Consider the following 13,078-nt stretch of genomic DNA (forward strand, 5'->3'; position numbering starts at 1 on the left):
TGAGATGCTTGCAAAGGGAGAAGGAAATATCTGCCTTTGCAGTGTGCACAGGAGTGCGAGTTCATCATCTGGGACTGTTTTGCAATGCTTCATAGCGTGCTCAAGATAAACTGATTTAGCTGGGCTGGATTTCAGCTTTGCAGAAGTCTCTGAATCCATTTTCACGTTGTGCTTGCAGGGGCTCTGGTTCTTTACATTTCAGTCACTCATAAAAATCTAATCATCCGGGGTGTAAATTATCAGCCTACTGCTCTTGTCCTGCTGTGGCTTTTCCCACTGATACCTCCTGTGAATCCATTTCCTTTTAGTGCTGTGGGAGAAACTGCACAAGGAAATGTAACTTGCAAATTGAAACAGGCTGAGAACACTGGGGCTGTTGAGCCTGGAGAAGAGAAGCTGCGTGGAGACCTCAGAGCAGCTTCCAGTGTCTGAAGGGGGCTGCAAGGATGCTGGAGAGGGACTCTTCATTAGGGACTGTAGTGATAGGACAAGAGGTGATGGGTTCAAACTGAAACAGGGCAAGTTCAGGTTAGACGTAAGGGTGAAGTTTTTTCCTGTGAGGTTGCTGAGGCACTGGAATGGGTTGCCCAGGGAGGTTGTGAATGCCCCATCCCTGTCAGTGTTCAAGGCCAGGTAGGACAGAGCCTTGGGTGCCATCGTTTAGTGTGAGGTGTCCCTGCCCATGGCAGGGGGTTGGAACTGGATGATCCTAAAGTCCTTTCCAACCCAAGCCAGTCTGGATTCTATGATTCTCATCTTGTTGAGTAACAAACCAGAAATGGTGACAGGGCTGGCAATAGATGTAATAATCATTCAGTAGGCAGAGGACATGGTTAATTATTAGATTGCTTTTCTAATGCATTGAAATATTACTTTAGCATCTTAAATCTCCTCCTTTTTTCCCCCCTTTTATTTTTTCCTCTTGCAGGGCTCTCCCACGACCTGATGGATTTCTGATACCCCGCTCCTGAGGGGCTGGAAGGAGCATGGTTAAACACCAGCCACTGCAGTACTACGAGCCACAGCTATGTTTGTCCTGTCTGACCGGGATCTACGGCTGCCGTTGGAAACGGTACCAGCGGTCACATGATGACACCACCAAGGTGGGTAGTTGATGTTGATGTGACCAAATCACCTCTTCTTGGTGACTTTGAGTTCTGGATGGGTTGATATTTGATTGTTTGTTGGCTGGTGTAGACCATGGAGATCATTGGGTGAATGGATGGAGGTCTATGAGAGACCATCACCATGTGGTTGATGATGGGTATGGTGATCAAAGGGATTGAGTGATGTGGTTACGATTGTCCATGTTTTCCTTTTGGTACTGGGAGTGACTTCTCTTTTGCTTGTGTCTTACTGATGTGCTTGCAGTTTCTTTGACTATGTAGGACCTGCATTGCTGCAGTGCCTCTAGTTTCTGTGTGTGAAATGAGTTTTGTAGGTAGGGAAAGGCAGAAGGTGAGAATTAGCTAGGGATAAATGGGGGAGATGTTAAGAGATTGCTCTTCCCTCCTCTGGATAAATGCAATTTTAATGAGATCTGGTAGAGGGAATTTGGACAGTGGGGCTGAACTTGCACCTTCTCGGTTGTCTGGAGCTGTGAGATGGGGTTTCATGAGACCTGATGTGTTTATAGGAAGAGGCATGAAAAATATGCTGTTACATCTTTTGCATAATGGTTGTGTTTTACTGTTCTTCTGTGTTCTCTCATTCATATAATCATGCAATGGTTTGGGTTGGAAGGGACCTTAAAGCTCATCCAGCTCCAACCCCCTGCAATGGGCAAGACACCTTCCACTAGAACAGGTTGCTCCAAGCCCCTGTGTCCAACCTGGCCTTGAACACTTGCACCCTTGCCTGTTTTGTTCTTATTTAGTGTTCTTATTACTTAAAGAAGAAGAAAAGACCCCAAAGCTAAAACTTAGCTCATTTCTTCTAGCAATGCTTCCAGAGATCTCTTCATTGATTTTGAGGGTTAGTTTTGCTCCGGTGACAGCTTCTTTGCTTTGTTTTTAAGCCTATAACCAGAGATCTTCCTGTCTGCAGAGTGCTTTTCTTCTGGGAAAGAGGCTGTTAAGGAGAAAACACTTCTAGGCAGCAGATCCCATGCCAGAAACGCTCCCGGTTCTGAATCGCATCAATTGTTGGTGGTGCAGCTTGGCCGGGAGCTCCCGTGTGGATTGAGGAGTCATGGCTTGTGTTTGTGCAGCGTAAAACATGTTTCCTTTTGCAGAGTACAAGTGTTTGTGCTGGTTTTCCTCTGCTTCCACTCTGGCCAGCTCAGTCTGTGTCCACTTCAGAGCCAGAGGAAGCTTCCTTTGAGCAAACACCCGGGTACAGCCGTAATAGAGAGAATAAATGGGATTTAAAGACTTTGTCAGGAAAACAGTGGGACATAATGTCTTGGCATCTGTGCCTGTACTAACACTGACACTCAAAATGCCCAATCCAATATGCCTTATGAACCAGAACACTGTGCTTCTTAGAGAAAAATCCATAGTAAAATTACCATTGACTTAATGTGTCAGTGAAAGCTGCCTCCACTTGCACTGATTTATTTCACCAGTGGCAGCCTTCCAGTTCTGCTTAGAATTCCAATTGTTTTTCTAGTGTTAAAATAGTTTGTGTGTTTAAAGGTGCCTGATCTAGGCTTAAAAATATGTGTAGTCTCTGAGTTTGTCTATTTAAGGCCATGAGGCCTCAATGTCCACTTTGTTGAGCAGAGGCATAGAGATAAAAGCTGTTTGCAGGAGCAAGAGAGCAAAGTCTATAATTAGCTCCAAGCTGTGCAAAACCAAGGTATGAAGAATCTCTTCCCATCTTGCTGTCAATAAAGTGCCTTGCAGGTGTTGGTGCTGGAATGAGTGATTCTAGCACTGTATTTGGAGGGGAAAGCTGCAAAAGAAGGCTAATTGTCCTCTGGACGTGTCTATTGGCATGTGCTTGAGTACTGCAGAGCATGGGTGGGAACTCTAGAGTATGTGTAAGATCAGTGAGAGACCTTTTTCTTCAATTATTTTCAATTTCTTATGTTTTAAACTTAATATTTTTTATTAAATTAATTTGAAATTCTTTAGATTTTTATTTTAATTAATTTTGAGTTTTCATTTTTGATTATTTTTTAATATTTTAATTTTGTTGCAAAATAGCCCTTGGCTGTTTGAACAAGCAGGTAACTTCTATAGGCTGCCCGTCAGTACTTGGCATCCCTTGGCCTCTCTCTGGTGGGAGGGAGTTTCATGGTATCGCTCATTCAAGACCACTTGTCCTGCAAACTCCCATCTCTGCTGTTGAGTGAAGCTTTGAATCATTGATGGGCATACCCCAGCATACAGGGTGCTCCCAGTATTGGTGCTGAGTGATCTCTGCTCTGCATCAGAGGACTTATGGAATGTGTGAGAACACTCCCCAAGATCCCAAGGTATTGGATGGAGATAGGAAGCTTAACAAATGCTAATTGTCTCCAGCTGATATATATCCAGCTACAGCACTTGGGTATGTCTATAAAGGATAAAAGAGGAAAACACCATTCTGTAACTTAGGTGCCTATTTGCTCTATACAAAGGCAGTGGTGTGTTGATAATACCTGTTGTATTGCCCTGTATCTGACCTGTGTCTAACCCAGCCACTGCAAGCCAGGAGTAGAGGCAGTTGTAGTATAATACATGTTTTCCTGTGTGTGGTTACCATAAAAAGGGGGTATGGCATCTGAGAGGTTTTAAGGCTTGCAAAAACCAGGGTTACCTGAGAAGGAAGGAATACATTGCCCAGAGAAGTGGTAAATGCTCCATCCTTGGCAGTGTTCAAGGCCAGGGTGGACACAGGGGCTTGGAGCAAGCTGCTCTAGTTGAAGGTGTCCCTGCCCATTTCAGGAGGTTGGAGCTGGTTGAGCTTTAAGGTCCTTTCCAACCCAAACCACTCCATGATTCTATGAATAAGGCATGCACATGTTATGTTTCTACAGTTTAATTATCAGAGAACGTGTCATGCATTCAAAGAGCAACTTTTTTAGTGTAGGCTACAGCATGGTTGTTATCTTTCTTTTTAAAAGATCAAACTTTCTAGAACAAAAGGCTTTCCCCTAAATTTGGGGTTTGAGCCAACTTTGCATCCTTGAAACCTTCTGTATGTGAATGCTTGTGTTCTGAATTGTGCTGCAGCTCAACAGCCAGTTTTAATGATTCCTTTGCTTTTCCCCCCAGATATATGCAGGTCAGGCTATATATGTTAAAATTTCCATGACAATGAGAACTGTAACTGTAAACTTGAGCTCTCAGTTTCTTCACGAGGATGCTTGCTAGAATTGTAATTATCTTTGGCTTTCCTCTCTCCTTTTGAGGATGAAAGAGGGGGCTGAAGGCACCCAACCTGCACGCTTGGTCTCCTCTTTGCATTTGGAGAGCTGCAGAACTCCTGTGTCTCTTGTGTGCGTTCAGCTTTAATGGCAAGAATCCCATGTTTTTTTGAATCTTTAATGTGGTTTATTTGGGTTTATTCTAATGAAAGGTGTATAAAAAAGACGTGGTCTTGCTAAGGTTCAAACCATTATAATCTCTGTAGCTAGTATGAGGAAGCAATTTCTGATCTAACTACAAGTATTCAACCAAACAAGTTGTTATGAAATCAGTGCATCATCTTAGCAGAGCCTTATTGCCCTGAACACAAACCGAGGGACAATAAGCTTTGGCATGTAGTTGCCATATGTTCTGTTAATGGTCGGAATGAAGTTCAGGTGGCGGCTTCCAAGGTACCTCCCAGACCCTGTTGATGGATTGGCAGCAATTAAAGCACAGCACTGCTAATTGCAGTGTATAAGCACAGTGCTCTGCACACAGTTTGCGTGCCTCACCCCAAATGAACTGCTGCTGGGGATTGCAACACCACAAGAGCTCGTGCCCCTGGGGTAGAGTCTAGGGCTGGCTGCATCCTCTTATAGAATCCATCCAGAGATGCTGCAGGATCAGTATCCACGTGGGAGATGTTGATGGGTTGCATTATATAAACATGAAGTTGAATCTATCAACTAGTTCTTATTGCAGGGGTTTTCTTTTATTGCTTCCCAAACCATGTTGTCTGTACACAGGAAATGCCACACCTGGGAAATCAGCCTGGGTGGGAGTGGGGAAAGAGATGTTGTATGGAAGAAAATTGCCATGATGTTTTTTTCTCTATCCATCTCTATCTATAGGCTCTCTGGCTGCTGGGTTTTTGCAGTTACTGTGTATTGAAAACTCTTGGGATCTTTATCTTATTCAGTTCCCTGCCATAGAGGATAAAATACTATCACCATTTACTAAGGACTTGGCTTCTCTGCTTAGTGAAAGGCATGGCTGCTGCTGTGCTTCCCAGCATGAACCCTTCTGGGATAGAGGTTGAGGCAGGCAAAATGTAACTGGGATCTCTTTGTCTTACCCACTTCCCTTGGAAGCTTTCTATCTTTACAAAAGTACCTTTTCCCTCCATAAAATTGCCAAGAATAGGCCAGGATCGGTGCCTGCTTTGGTTACATGTGGTGGGAAGGGCCATCATCACCTGGGAATGAGCCCAGAATAATGGCATCAACCAGGTTGGAAAAGACATTTAAGGTCAAGTCCAACCTTTACCCCAGCACTCCCAAGGCCACCACTAACCCATGGCACTGAGGGCCTCGTCTACATGGTGTGGAACACTTCTAAGGATGAAGATTCCACCACTTCTCTGGGAAGAAAACTGGCAGGTCTGGATCCCAGATGACTGAAGGTACCGGAGCGGGGAGGGTGTCTCACTAGAGGGGGATGCCCTGCATCAACGTGCTGGCCACTCTCCTTTTGATGCTCCAGTGTTAATAAATGGGACTGCTGCTGGTGACATACAAAAACCTGTGGTCAACGCAGCCTCCCATATTTATCTTGCAGCGTGTGAAGTGGCATAGAATCAGAGAGTAGTTAGGGTTGGAAAAGGACCTTAAGATCATCCAGTTCCAAACCCTATCTGTTACCTTGTTGGTTTTCTCCCTATAACTGGGTAAAGTGAGGCACAGAAATCAAGCTGTTGAGAGGACTTGGTGGTGGCCACCACTGATGAGTTTGGAATCCCAGGAGTCATCCTAACACAGGCGCTTCTCCTTGGTGCATGTGAATGCCCTTAGGGGTTTCCTGATGGCCCTGTCTCTTGACCCTTTGTTTGGAGGTGAGGAGCTAGGAACAGGATCTCCTATGGCACTGTGGCCAGTGCCACCAGGAATTGCATCGAACTCGGTGGGTCTCAGTCGTGTTCTTGCAGCTTTAACTTGTCTGCCTGCTTATTAATGCTCTGGGTAATATTATAAGCAGCCCCTAGGCAGGGCTGACCTTTCTACAGGTGATTGAGTAGCTCCTATAGCAATAGCCCACAGAGTTTCGAATGCTTTGTCATTACTACTTTATCCAGAACCTTTGAAGCAATCCATGTGCAAGGTCCCGGTGATAAAGAGCCAGACCAGCCCCCCTTACAGACACAAAGGTGCCTTGTGGCTTTTCCAACATCATGGGCCTCCAGGGCTTTATTCCGAGTGTGGCATTTCCTCACTGGAGCTGCCAGATGTGCTCCCTCCAGCTGCTTTTCTTTATGTGTTTCACTGATCATCTGGGTGAAAAACTGTGTCACTGGAGCCCATCATCCTGCTCCCTGTTTGCTCTTGCACCCTTACAGGAGGATATAACAAATGCTGCTTTTCCTGTTCTCCTTGAAGCAACTGTGTTGCCCTAAAGTGTAATGGGGGAAGGTGAGCTCAGTGTTACTGATGTCAGTAGGTTGTTTGCCTAAAGAAGCCTACTTACTTGCAGCACTGTGTGCAGTTCTGGTGTTCCCAACATCAGAAGGACATGGAGCTGTTGGAGCAAGTCCAGAGGAGGCCACGAGGATGAGCAGGGGCTGGAGCAGCTCCTGTATGGAGGCAGGCTGAGAACATTGGGGCAGTTAAGCCTGGAGAAGAGAAGCTGTGTGGAGACCTCAGAGCAGCTTCCAGTGTGTGAAGGGGGCCTATAGGGATGCTGGGGAGGGACTCTTCATTAGGGACTGCAGTGATAGGACAAGGGGTGGTGGGTTCAGACTGAAACAGGGGAAGTTCAGGTTGGAGATAAGGAAGAAGCTCTTCCCTGGGAGGGTGCTGAGGCGCTGGCACAGGGTGCCCAGAGAAGCTGTGGCTGCCCCATCCCTGGCAGTGCTCAAGGCCAGGTTGGACACAGGGGCTTGGAGCAAGCTGCTCCAGTGCGAGGCCTGTGAAGGTCCAAATTCAGAATAGCAAATCAAAAGGAGGTTGTAGGGATGGGTCTTTACCAAACCCAGTTTCATCTTGGGTCCCAATGAAAACCAACCTGGAATTAACAGCTTAAACCTGGCCTCAATAATTGGTGTCTGTAGTCTGTGTAGGCAAGCAGATCTGATGGCCAAGTGCTGACTGTGCAGGAAAAAGAGGCTTTGGGCTACGGAGGATAGGATGGGGAAAGAAAAGCAGAATGGCACCTGAAATTCAGAGAAGGTTATAAGGATAAATGGGACCCTCAAACCCTTTCAGATCCCCAGACAAGCTAGGACAAAGCTGGCCCTGTGCTGTTAGTGATATTCCAGATACGTCCATGTTTCTTTTGTCTTTATTCCAGCAGCAGCAGCCTGAGGAGGTGGCTCTTGTATTCCCCACCACCCTCCTCCCTTTATCTTTGGTTTCCAGACAGAAGTGTGGGCTGCCTTTGCTTCCCAGGAAACCCATTGCACGTTATCAGGGGGTGTAGCCAAGCCTTTCCTAGAGAGTGTATATGGAAAGAGATGACTTCAACCTTGCCGTGCTCAGCCTGGGGAAGAAGAAAGGCTGAGAGCAGATAGGGTGGGTGTCTTGAAGCTGTTGAAGATAAGCATTGCTGTAGGAAGGAACTAAAGGCTCAGAGAGCTGGCTATGAGGGTACTGGCTTCTGCTCTGTTACTGGAGTGAGCTTGTGGAGATGGAGAGGGCTCAGAGCTTGATGGTTTCCAGGGGTGGCTGATGGAAGAGATGGGAAACTGCAGCCTCTTCCATTGTGCTCTGTGCTGGGAAAGCTGAGCTGAGACTTGGAAGCTGTGGCTGCTGCCAAAACAGCATCCAAAAGTGACCTCAGGTGCTCTGTTTTACATGGATACGTTCACCTTGATAATGTAGGCTTTTCTCTCTGTATTCCTTCTTGGATGTTTATGACTATGGAAGTGTTTCCATGACAGTTTTAGTACTTGGAGAAGAAAAGGCTTGATGGATCTATTGCCTCCTGTCTTAGTCCATTGACCAGCTATAGATGTGTTTAAGGATTCTTCAGTTGATTCATCCATCCCTCTACCACCTCTTACCACTAGACAAGTGATGGAACAGAGCAGTTAAAGCAGTCCAGGGAGGCGTAGAGCTACCTCTAGTCTCTGCTCACAGTACTGATGCTGGGTTGCAGAGGGTGGTGATGCCAGTATAACTGGTACATGATAAATGTTGTAGGTGGTGTTATGGCATGTATCTGCTGCTGTTGAGATATCAAAACATGTTCTTTTATGGGCATGTTGTGGTCACAGCAACGAGATGGGGACTACTGGAACATGTGAGAGCAGTGGAGAAATACAGCAATGCCCGGAGCCAGATGCATCTGTCCTTTCTGCAGGCAGCATCATTTAAGTATCAGTGGTGCGCGCTTAGCAGGAGATATTGAAGAGCTGCTGTAATGGAGATTGAAAACCAAATTGCCCCTTATGGTTTAAATCAGTGTTTCATGCAGATGCCCTGGTTGGCATGTGGTATGAGAGGTGAAGGCAGTCTCTTTGTTATGGCCTGTGGGGCAGTTGACGATGCTCACTGGAAAGCAGCAGCATCAGTGGAGTTGCTGCACCACTGTTGCTCTCCTGGAGATGGTGATTTTACATCATCCATCTCCTAATCCTATGTTTAAGTAAATGCAAGTTGTCTGAACTGGATAGATACAGAAGGGGAGATGGGGGGGTATGTCTAATACTTGTAATGCTTCTCCCTGCCTTCAAAGTATCTACTGCTGCTCATGTAGCTACAAGCCAGCGTAAATGAGATACCAAACCCTTCCTGATGAATTGGGCATTTACTATGAAAACTTACTCCCTTCAAGTGGAACATGAATGATTCGAGATGGTCCATCTGGTTCTAAGCATCACATAGCCTTGAGCTGAGGCTTCTGATGGCTTTTTTAGGTCCTTTTGTGAAAAGGCAAATGAGGAGCTGTGATCCATCGACAGAATGGATTGCAGTGCTGTGATATGTGTATTAATTCACTTCATAGTGAATTACTCTTGTAATTCCCACTTGGCAAGAGCTGTTCAATGACCTGAGCAGATGATCTAAGCCACGTTGGTGTGATTTATCTGTGTGGCTATAGGCTTTGGAGGTGGCTCTTCATTGCTAATCCCCAGACAGCCAAAGGTCACTGGTCACAGAAATTGCTTGCTTTGCTGAAAACCACTATTAAAGGATGGGTTAATTTGCCCGTTTCTATGCAGTTTTGATTTGTTAATGCTCATAACCACAGTATTGGGTTTTCTTAATGGAAAGAGGCTCTTTCAGAAAAGCCTGTTTGATTTAAGGGTGGGTGCTAAGGCATTGGATGCTGCATGTTGGATGTGATCAGTGATGCAGAGCTGAATCCCCATGAATGGATGTGTCTGATTTATAGGAGTGATGGGCTGAATGCAGGAAAATCCAATCATCAGATTAAATATTGATTTATGTTCTTTTTCATTTTCCTTCATTGAAAGCAGATCTACCCTGTTTCCAGGGCTTTACACATCACTTAAGCATCCTTTACATTCACCTTTGAGCCCTTCATTTTACAGGGGGGGCTGTGAGACAACCCAGGGTGAGTGATTGTGGAGGGAGGATGTTAGAGATGCTTGTAGCTGCATGTGACAGCTGAGCCAGGCAGGAGCTGCACTGGCTGTGCAGGGTGCCATTGGAGCAGACCGGGTCTATCTGGGAGTGTTGGTCTTCTATGAGAGGAGCAAGACTTCTCATAGGCTGGGCAGGAGTCCCATGGTAGGCTGGCAAGGAGCAGAGAGGTGTGTTAGCCTGAGAAACTGGGCTTAACCTGCAAGGAACTTGCTTATCATTGAGACCCACATCCTCAGACAGCTCTAGGAAGGTTAGGATGAACCTGCCACAGGGTGATGCTCAAGCCATTGCCCACTTAAATGAGCCCTCAGAAGACCATTCCTGGTCACCTCTAGATCCTACCATGGCATTACAAGCCCAGAAAGCTGCTGTGTTCATGACTGCTTGTCCAAAAGGCCAGCATTATAAATTACACACCATTCAATAAGTACAATTTAAGCCTTAATGGGTTTGGATTGTGTTTTTCCTCCAAAGCCATTCTTCAGTATAGTCGGCTGTTGACTGCAGGTATTGTGGCCTCCATAAATCCCCACTTGCTGCATGTGAAAGGTGTTTCTTACTTCATTAATGCTTGTTTGAAAGATGGGGAAATCCCAAGTGCTTGACACCCCAGGAAATCCTTGGTGTTTGATAACTGGGCTGCCTGGTGCAGCCTGACACTGTCAGGGTGAGGATGTTGGATGCTATATCCTTTAGCTTAGTCCTGATGTAGGCAAAATGCCTGTGGCAGGGAGTCTGCAGAACCCATTAGTTGTTGTGCCTGGGTTAGTATTAGGGGCTCAGACTGGGTGATTAACATGCCTTGGGATTTATAATGCTTTAGAGGTGTCAAAGGCTTTTACTGCAGAGCATCTGCTCAATGTGTTTCAGGCTATAAATAGCCAGCATTGAGCTGGAGCTGGGGAAAATGAGGGAGGCAGGGAAACATGGAAAAAGAGGGAGAAAAGGGGGATTTTGGGCCATGGTCCCTTAGACTCAGCTCTGTGCTTTGTGAACAAGAGCTGGTGCCTCTGTCAGGTTTTCCCTGGGTATATGGGTACAGCAGTGTCCTTCCAGTCTACAGACAGTGGTGCAACCACTGTCCTAAAGTCTACACCTTGAGAGATGCTGGGTGAGAGATGAGGCTCAGATGCTCAATCAACTCGTGGGTTTAACCCATTGCTCCATGTGGTAGAGCCTTTCCAGGCTGTCCTCATGAGTCTCCTTGTGCTGTTTTTGGCTGGGATGGAGTTAATTTTCTGCTTAGTAGCTGGTACAGGGCTATGTGTGCAACTCTGCAGTCCTCAACGTAAAAAGGACATGGAACTGTTGGAACAAGTTCACAGGAAGCCATGAGGATGAGCAGGGGCTGGAGCAGCTCCTGTATGGAGCCAGGCAGAGAACATTGGGGCTGTTGAGCCTGGAGAAGAGAAGCTGCGTGGAGACCTCAGAGCAGCTTCCAGTGTCTGAAGGAGGCCTATAGGGATGCTGGGGAGGGACTCTTCATCAGGGACTGTAGTGATAGGACAAGGGGTGATGGGTTCACACTGGAACAGGGGAAGGTCAGGTTGGACATAAGGCAGAAGTTCTTCCCTGTGAGGGTGCTGAGGCACTGGAATGGGTGCCCAGGGAGGTTGTGAATGCTCCATCCCTGGCAATGTTCAAGGCCAGGTTGGACAGAGCCTTGGGTGCCATGGTTTAGTGTGAGGTGTCCCTGCCCATGGCAGGGGGGTTGGAACTGCATGATCTTAAGGTCCTTTCCAACCCAAACTGTTCTATGGTTCTATGTTTTGGGTTTGTGACCAAACCAATGTTAATAATAAAAGGATTTTTTAGGTGAAGAGGGCTTACAATGCATCCAGGTAGAATGTTTACTGAATCCCTTCTAAAACTGGGGGAGAGGTTGTTTTTCTGCTTGCTTTCCAAAACAAATGTCTCCCCTCTCGCCTGCCTCGTTGGTGTTAACACTGGAGTTAGATTTTCTCTATTGAGTTGTGTAAACCCTGTTACGAAAGAGGTAATGGGAACCCGTACTCTTGCCAGTGTAAACACCATTGTTAGTAGCTGCGCTAGCACAGATTAATTTGGTGTGTTGCTGTTTACTTAGATATTTAGTCTTTTCCTGTGTCTAGAGCCATAAAAGTGTAAAGTTTGAAGACAGCAAATGACAGAAGTGAAATATTAACACCATGAATGTTTGACTTGTCTGTTCTGGTGTCTGAAGTCCTCTAATCTCAACAAAGGTAGTGGAAAATGGTGCAGTCATAGGATTCCAGCCTGGTTTGTGTTGGAAGGGACCTTAAAGCTCCTCCAGTTCCAACCCCTGCCACGGGCAGGGACCCCTTCCACTGGAGCAGCTTGCTCCAAGCCCCTGTGTCCAGCCTGGCCTTGAGCACTGCCAGGGATGGAGCAGCCACAGCTTCTCTGGGCAGCCCACTCTTTGTGCAAGTTGATCAAGGATGCTCATGGGTCCGAGATGATCACCAAAATCAATTTGATGAGAAGGAAACGTGGCACCAATGAACGTAAATGATTGAAATGGAGCATATAAGAAGGAGCAGGGTGAGCTTGTGAGGATGCTCCTTTGCTAAGTGCATGCAGAGGGAAGTTACACAAGCAACAGTCTTAGTAGATGTGATCTCCTGCCTTCCCCAGCCTGCGCCCTGTAACTTGGGACACAGCCTCCTTCTCCATTTCACTACTGTTTGGCCCCATCCCAGCTCCCAGCCAGCTGTTCCCACCAGAACTGTGAATGGCTGAAAAGCAGCATGTGAGATGTTGATGGAAACGAAAAGGCTGCGTTCCCACAGGGCCCTGCTTGGGGACTGCTGATGAGCTGTGCTTTACAAACAGCCTCCCTGGGTGTCCTCTCTGTTTTCAGCACTGCGTTAGATATTTATAAGAACAATTTAGACTTGGCACCACTTTGGTGTTAGTTTTAAGTGGCTGTGAATAGGAGCCTCCAGGGAAGGGGAAGACGAAAGTAAAGACATCTCTGTGATGAAGAGGTTGAGCTTCCGTGGAAGCCACGAGTGGAGCATGAATGGTCCAAGACAGTGGTGTCCGTCAGCTATAGCCCTTCTTGGAGATGCACATTGGTTTCCAGTGGAGATATGTGAGTGGGTTTGAGTGCTCCATGGGGGCGCTGGTACTTCGCCAGCAGAAAGAAAGATGCAGTGATGGAGAGCTCAGTTCTTGCCAGATGTGATGGGTGGGAGA

At 46.5% G+C, this 13,078-nt stretch overlaps 1 protein-coding gene across 5 annotated transcripts in view; it reads left to right on the top strand.

The window, feature by feature from the left end:
* The window catches only part of GDPD5 (glycerophosphodiester phosphodiesterase domain containing 5), a 168,370-nt gene that overhangs the window by 59,013 nt on the left and 96,279 nt on the right, over positions 1 to 13,078 (top strand). For all 5 annotated transcript variants that reach the window (XM_061351406.1, XM_061351407.1, XM_061351405.1 and 2 more), the window contains exon 2: positions 929 to 1,103. In XM_061351406.1, coding sequence (XP_061207390.1) covers positions 987 to 1,103 — 117 coding nt within the window. In that variant the 5' untranslated portion in view covers positions 929 to 986. The remainder of the gene's footprint in view (positions 1 to 928; positions 1,104 to 13,078) is intronic.

Source organism: Neopsephotus bourkii, unplaced genomic scaffold (genome assembly GCF_033783945.1).
Source record: "Neopsephotus bourkii isolate Nb327-2 ecotype Australia unplaced genomic scaffold, CSIRO-AGI_Nbou_v1 NB_580, whole genome shotgun sequence".
Classification (NCBI taxonomy): domain Eukaryota; kingdom Metazoa; phylum Chordata; class Aves; order Psittaciformes; family Psittacidae; genus Neopsephotus; species Neopsephotus bourkii.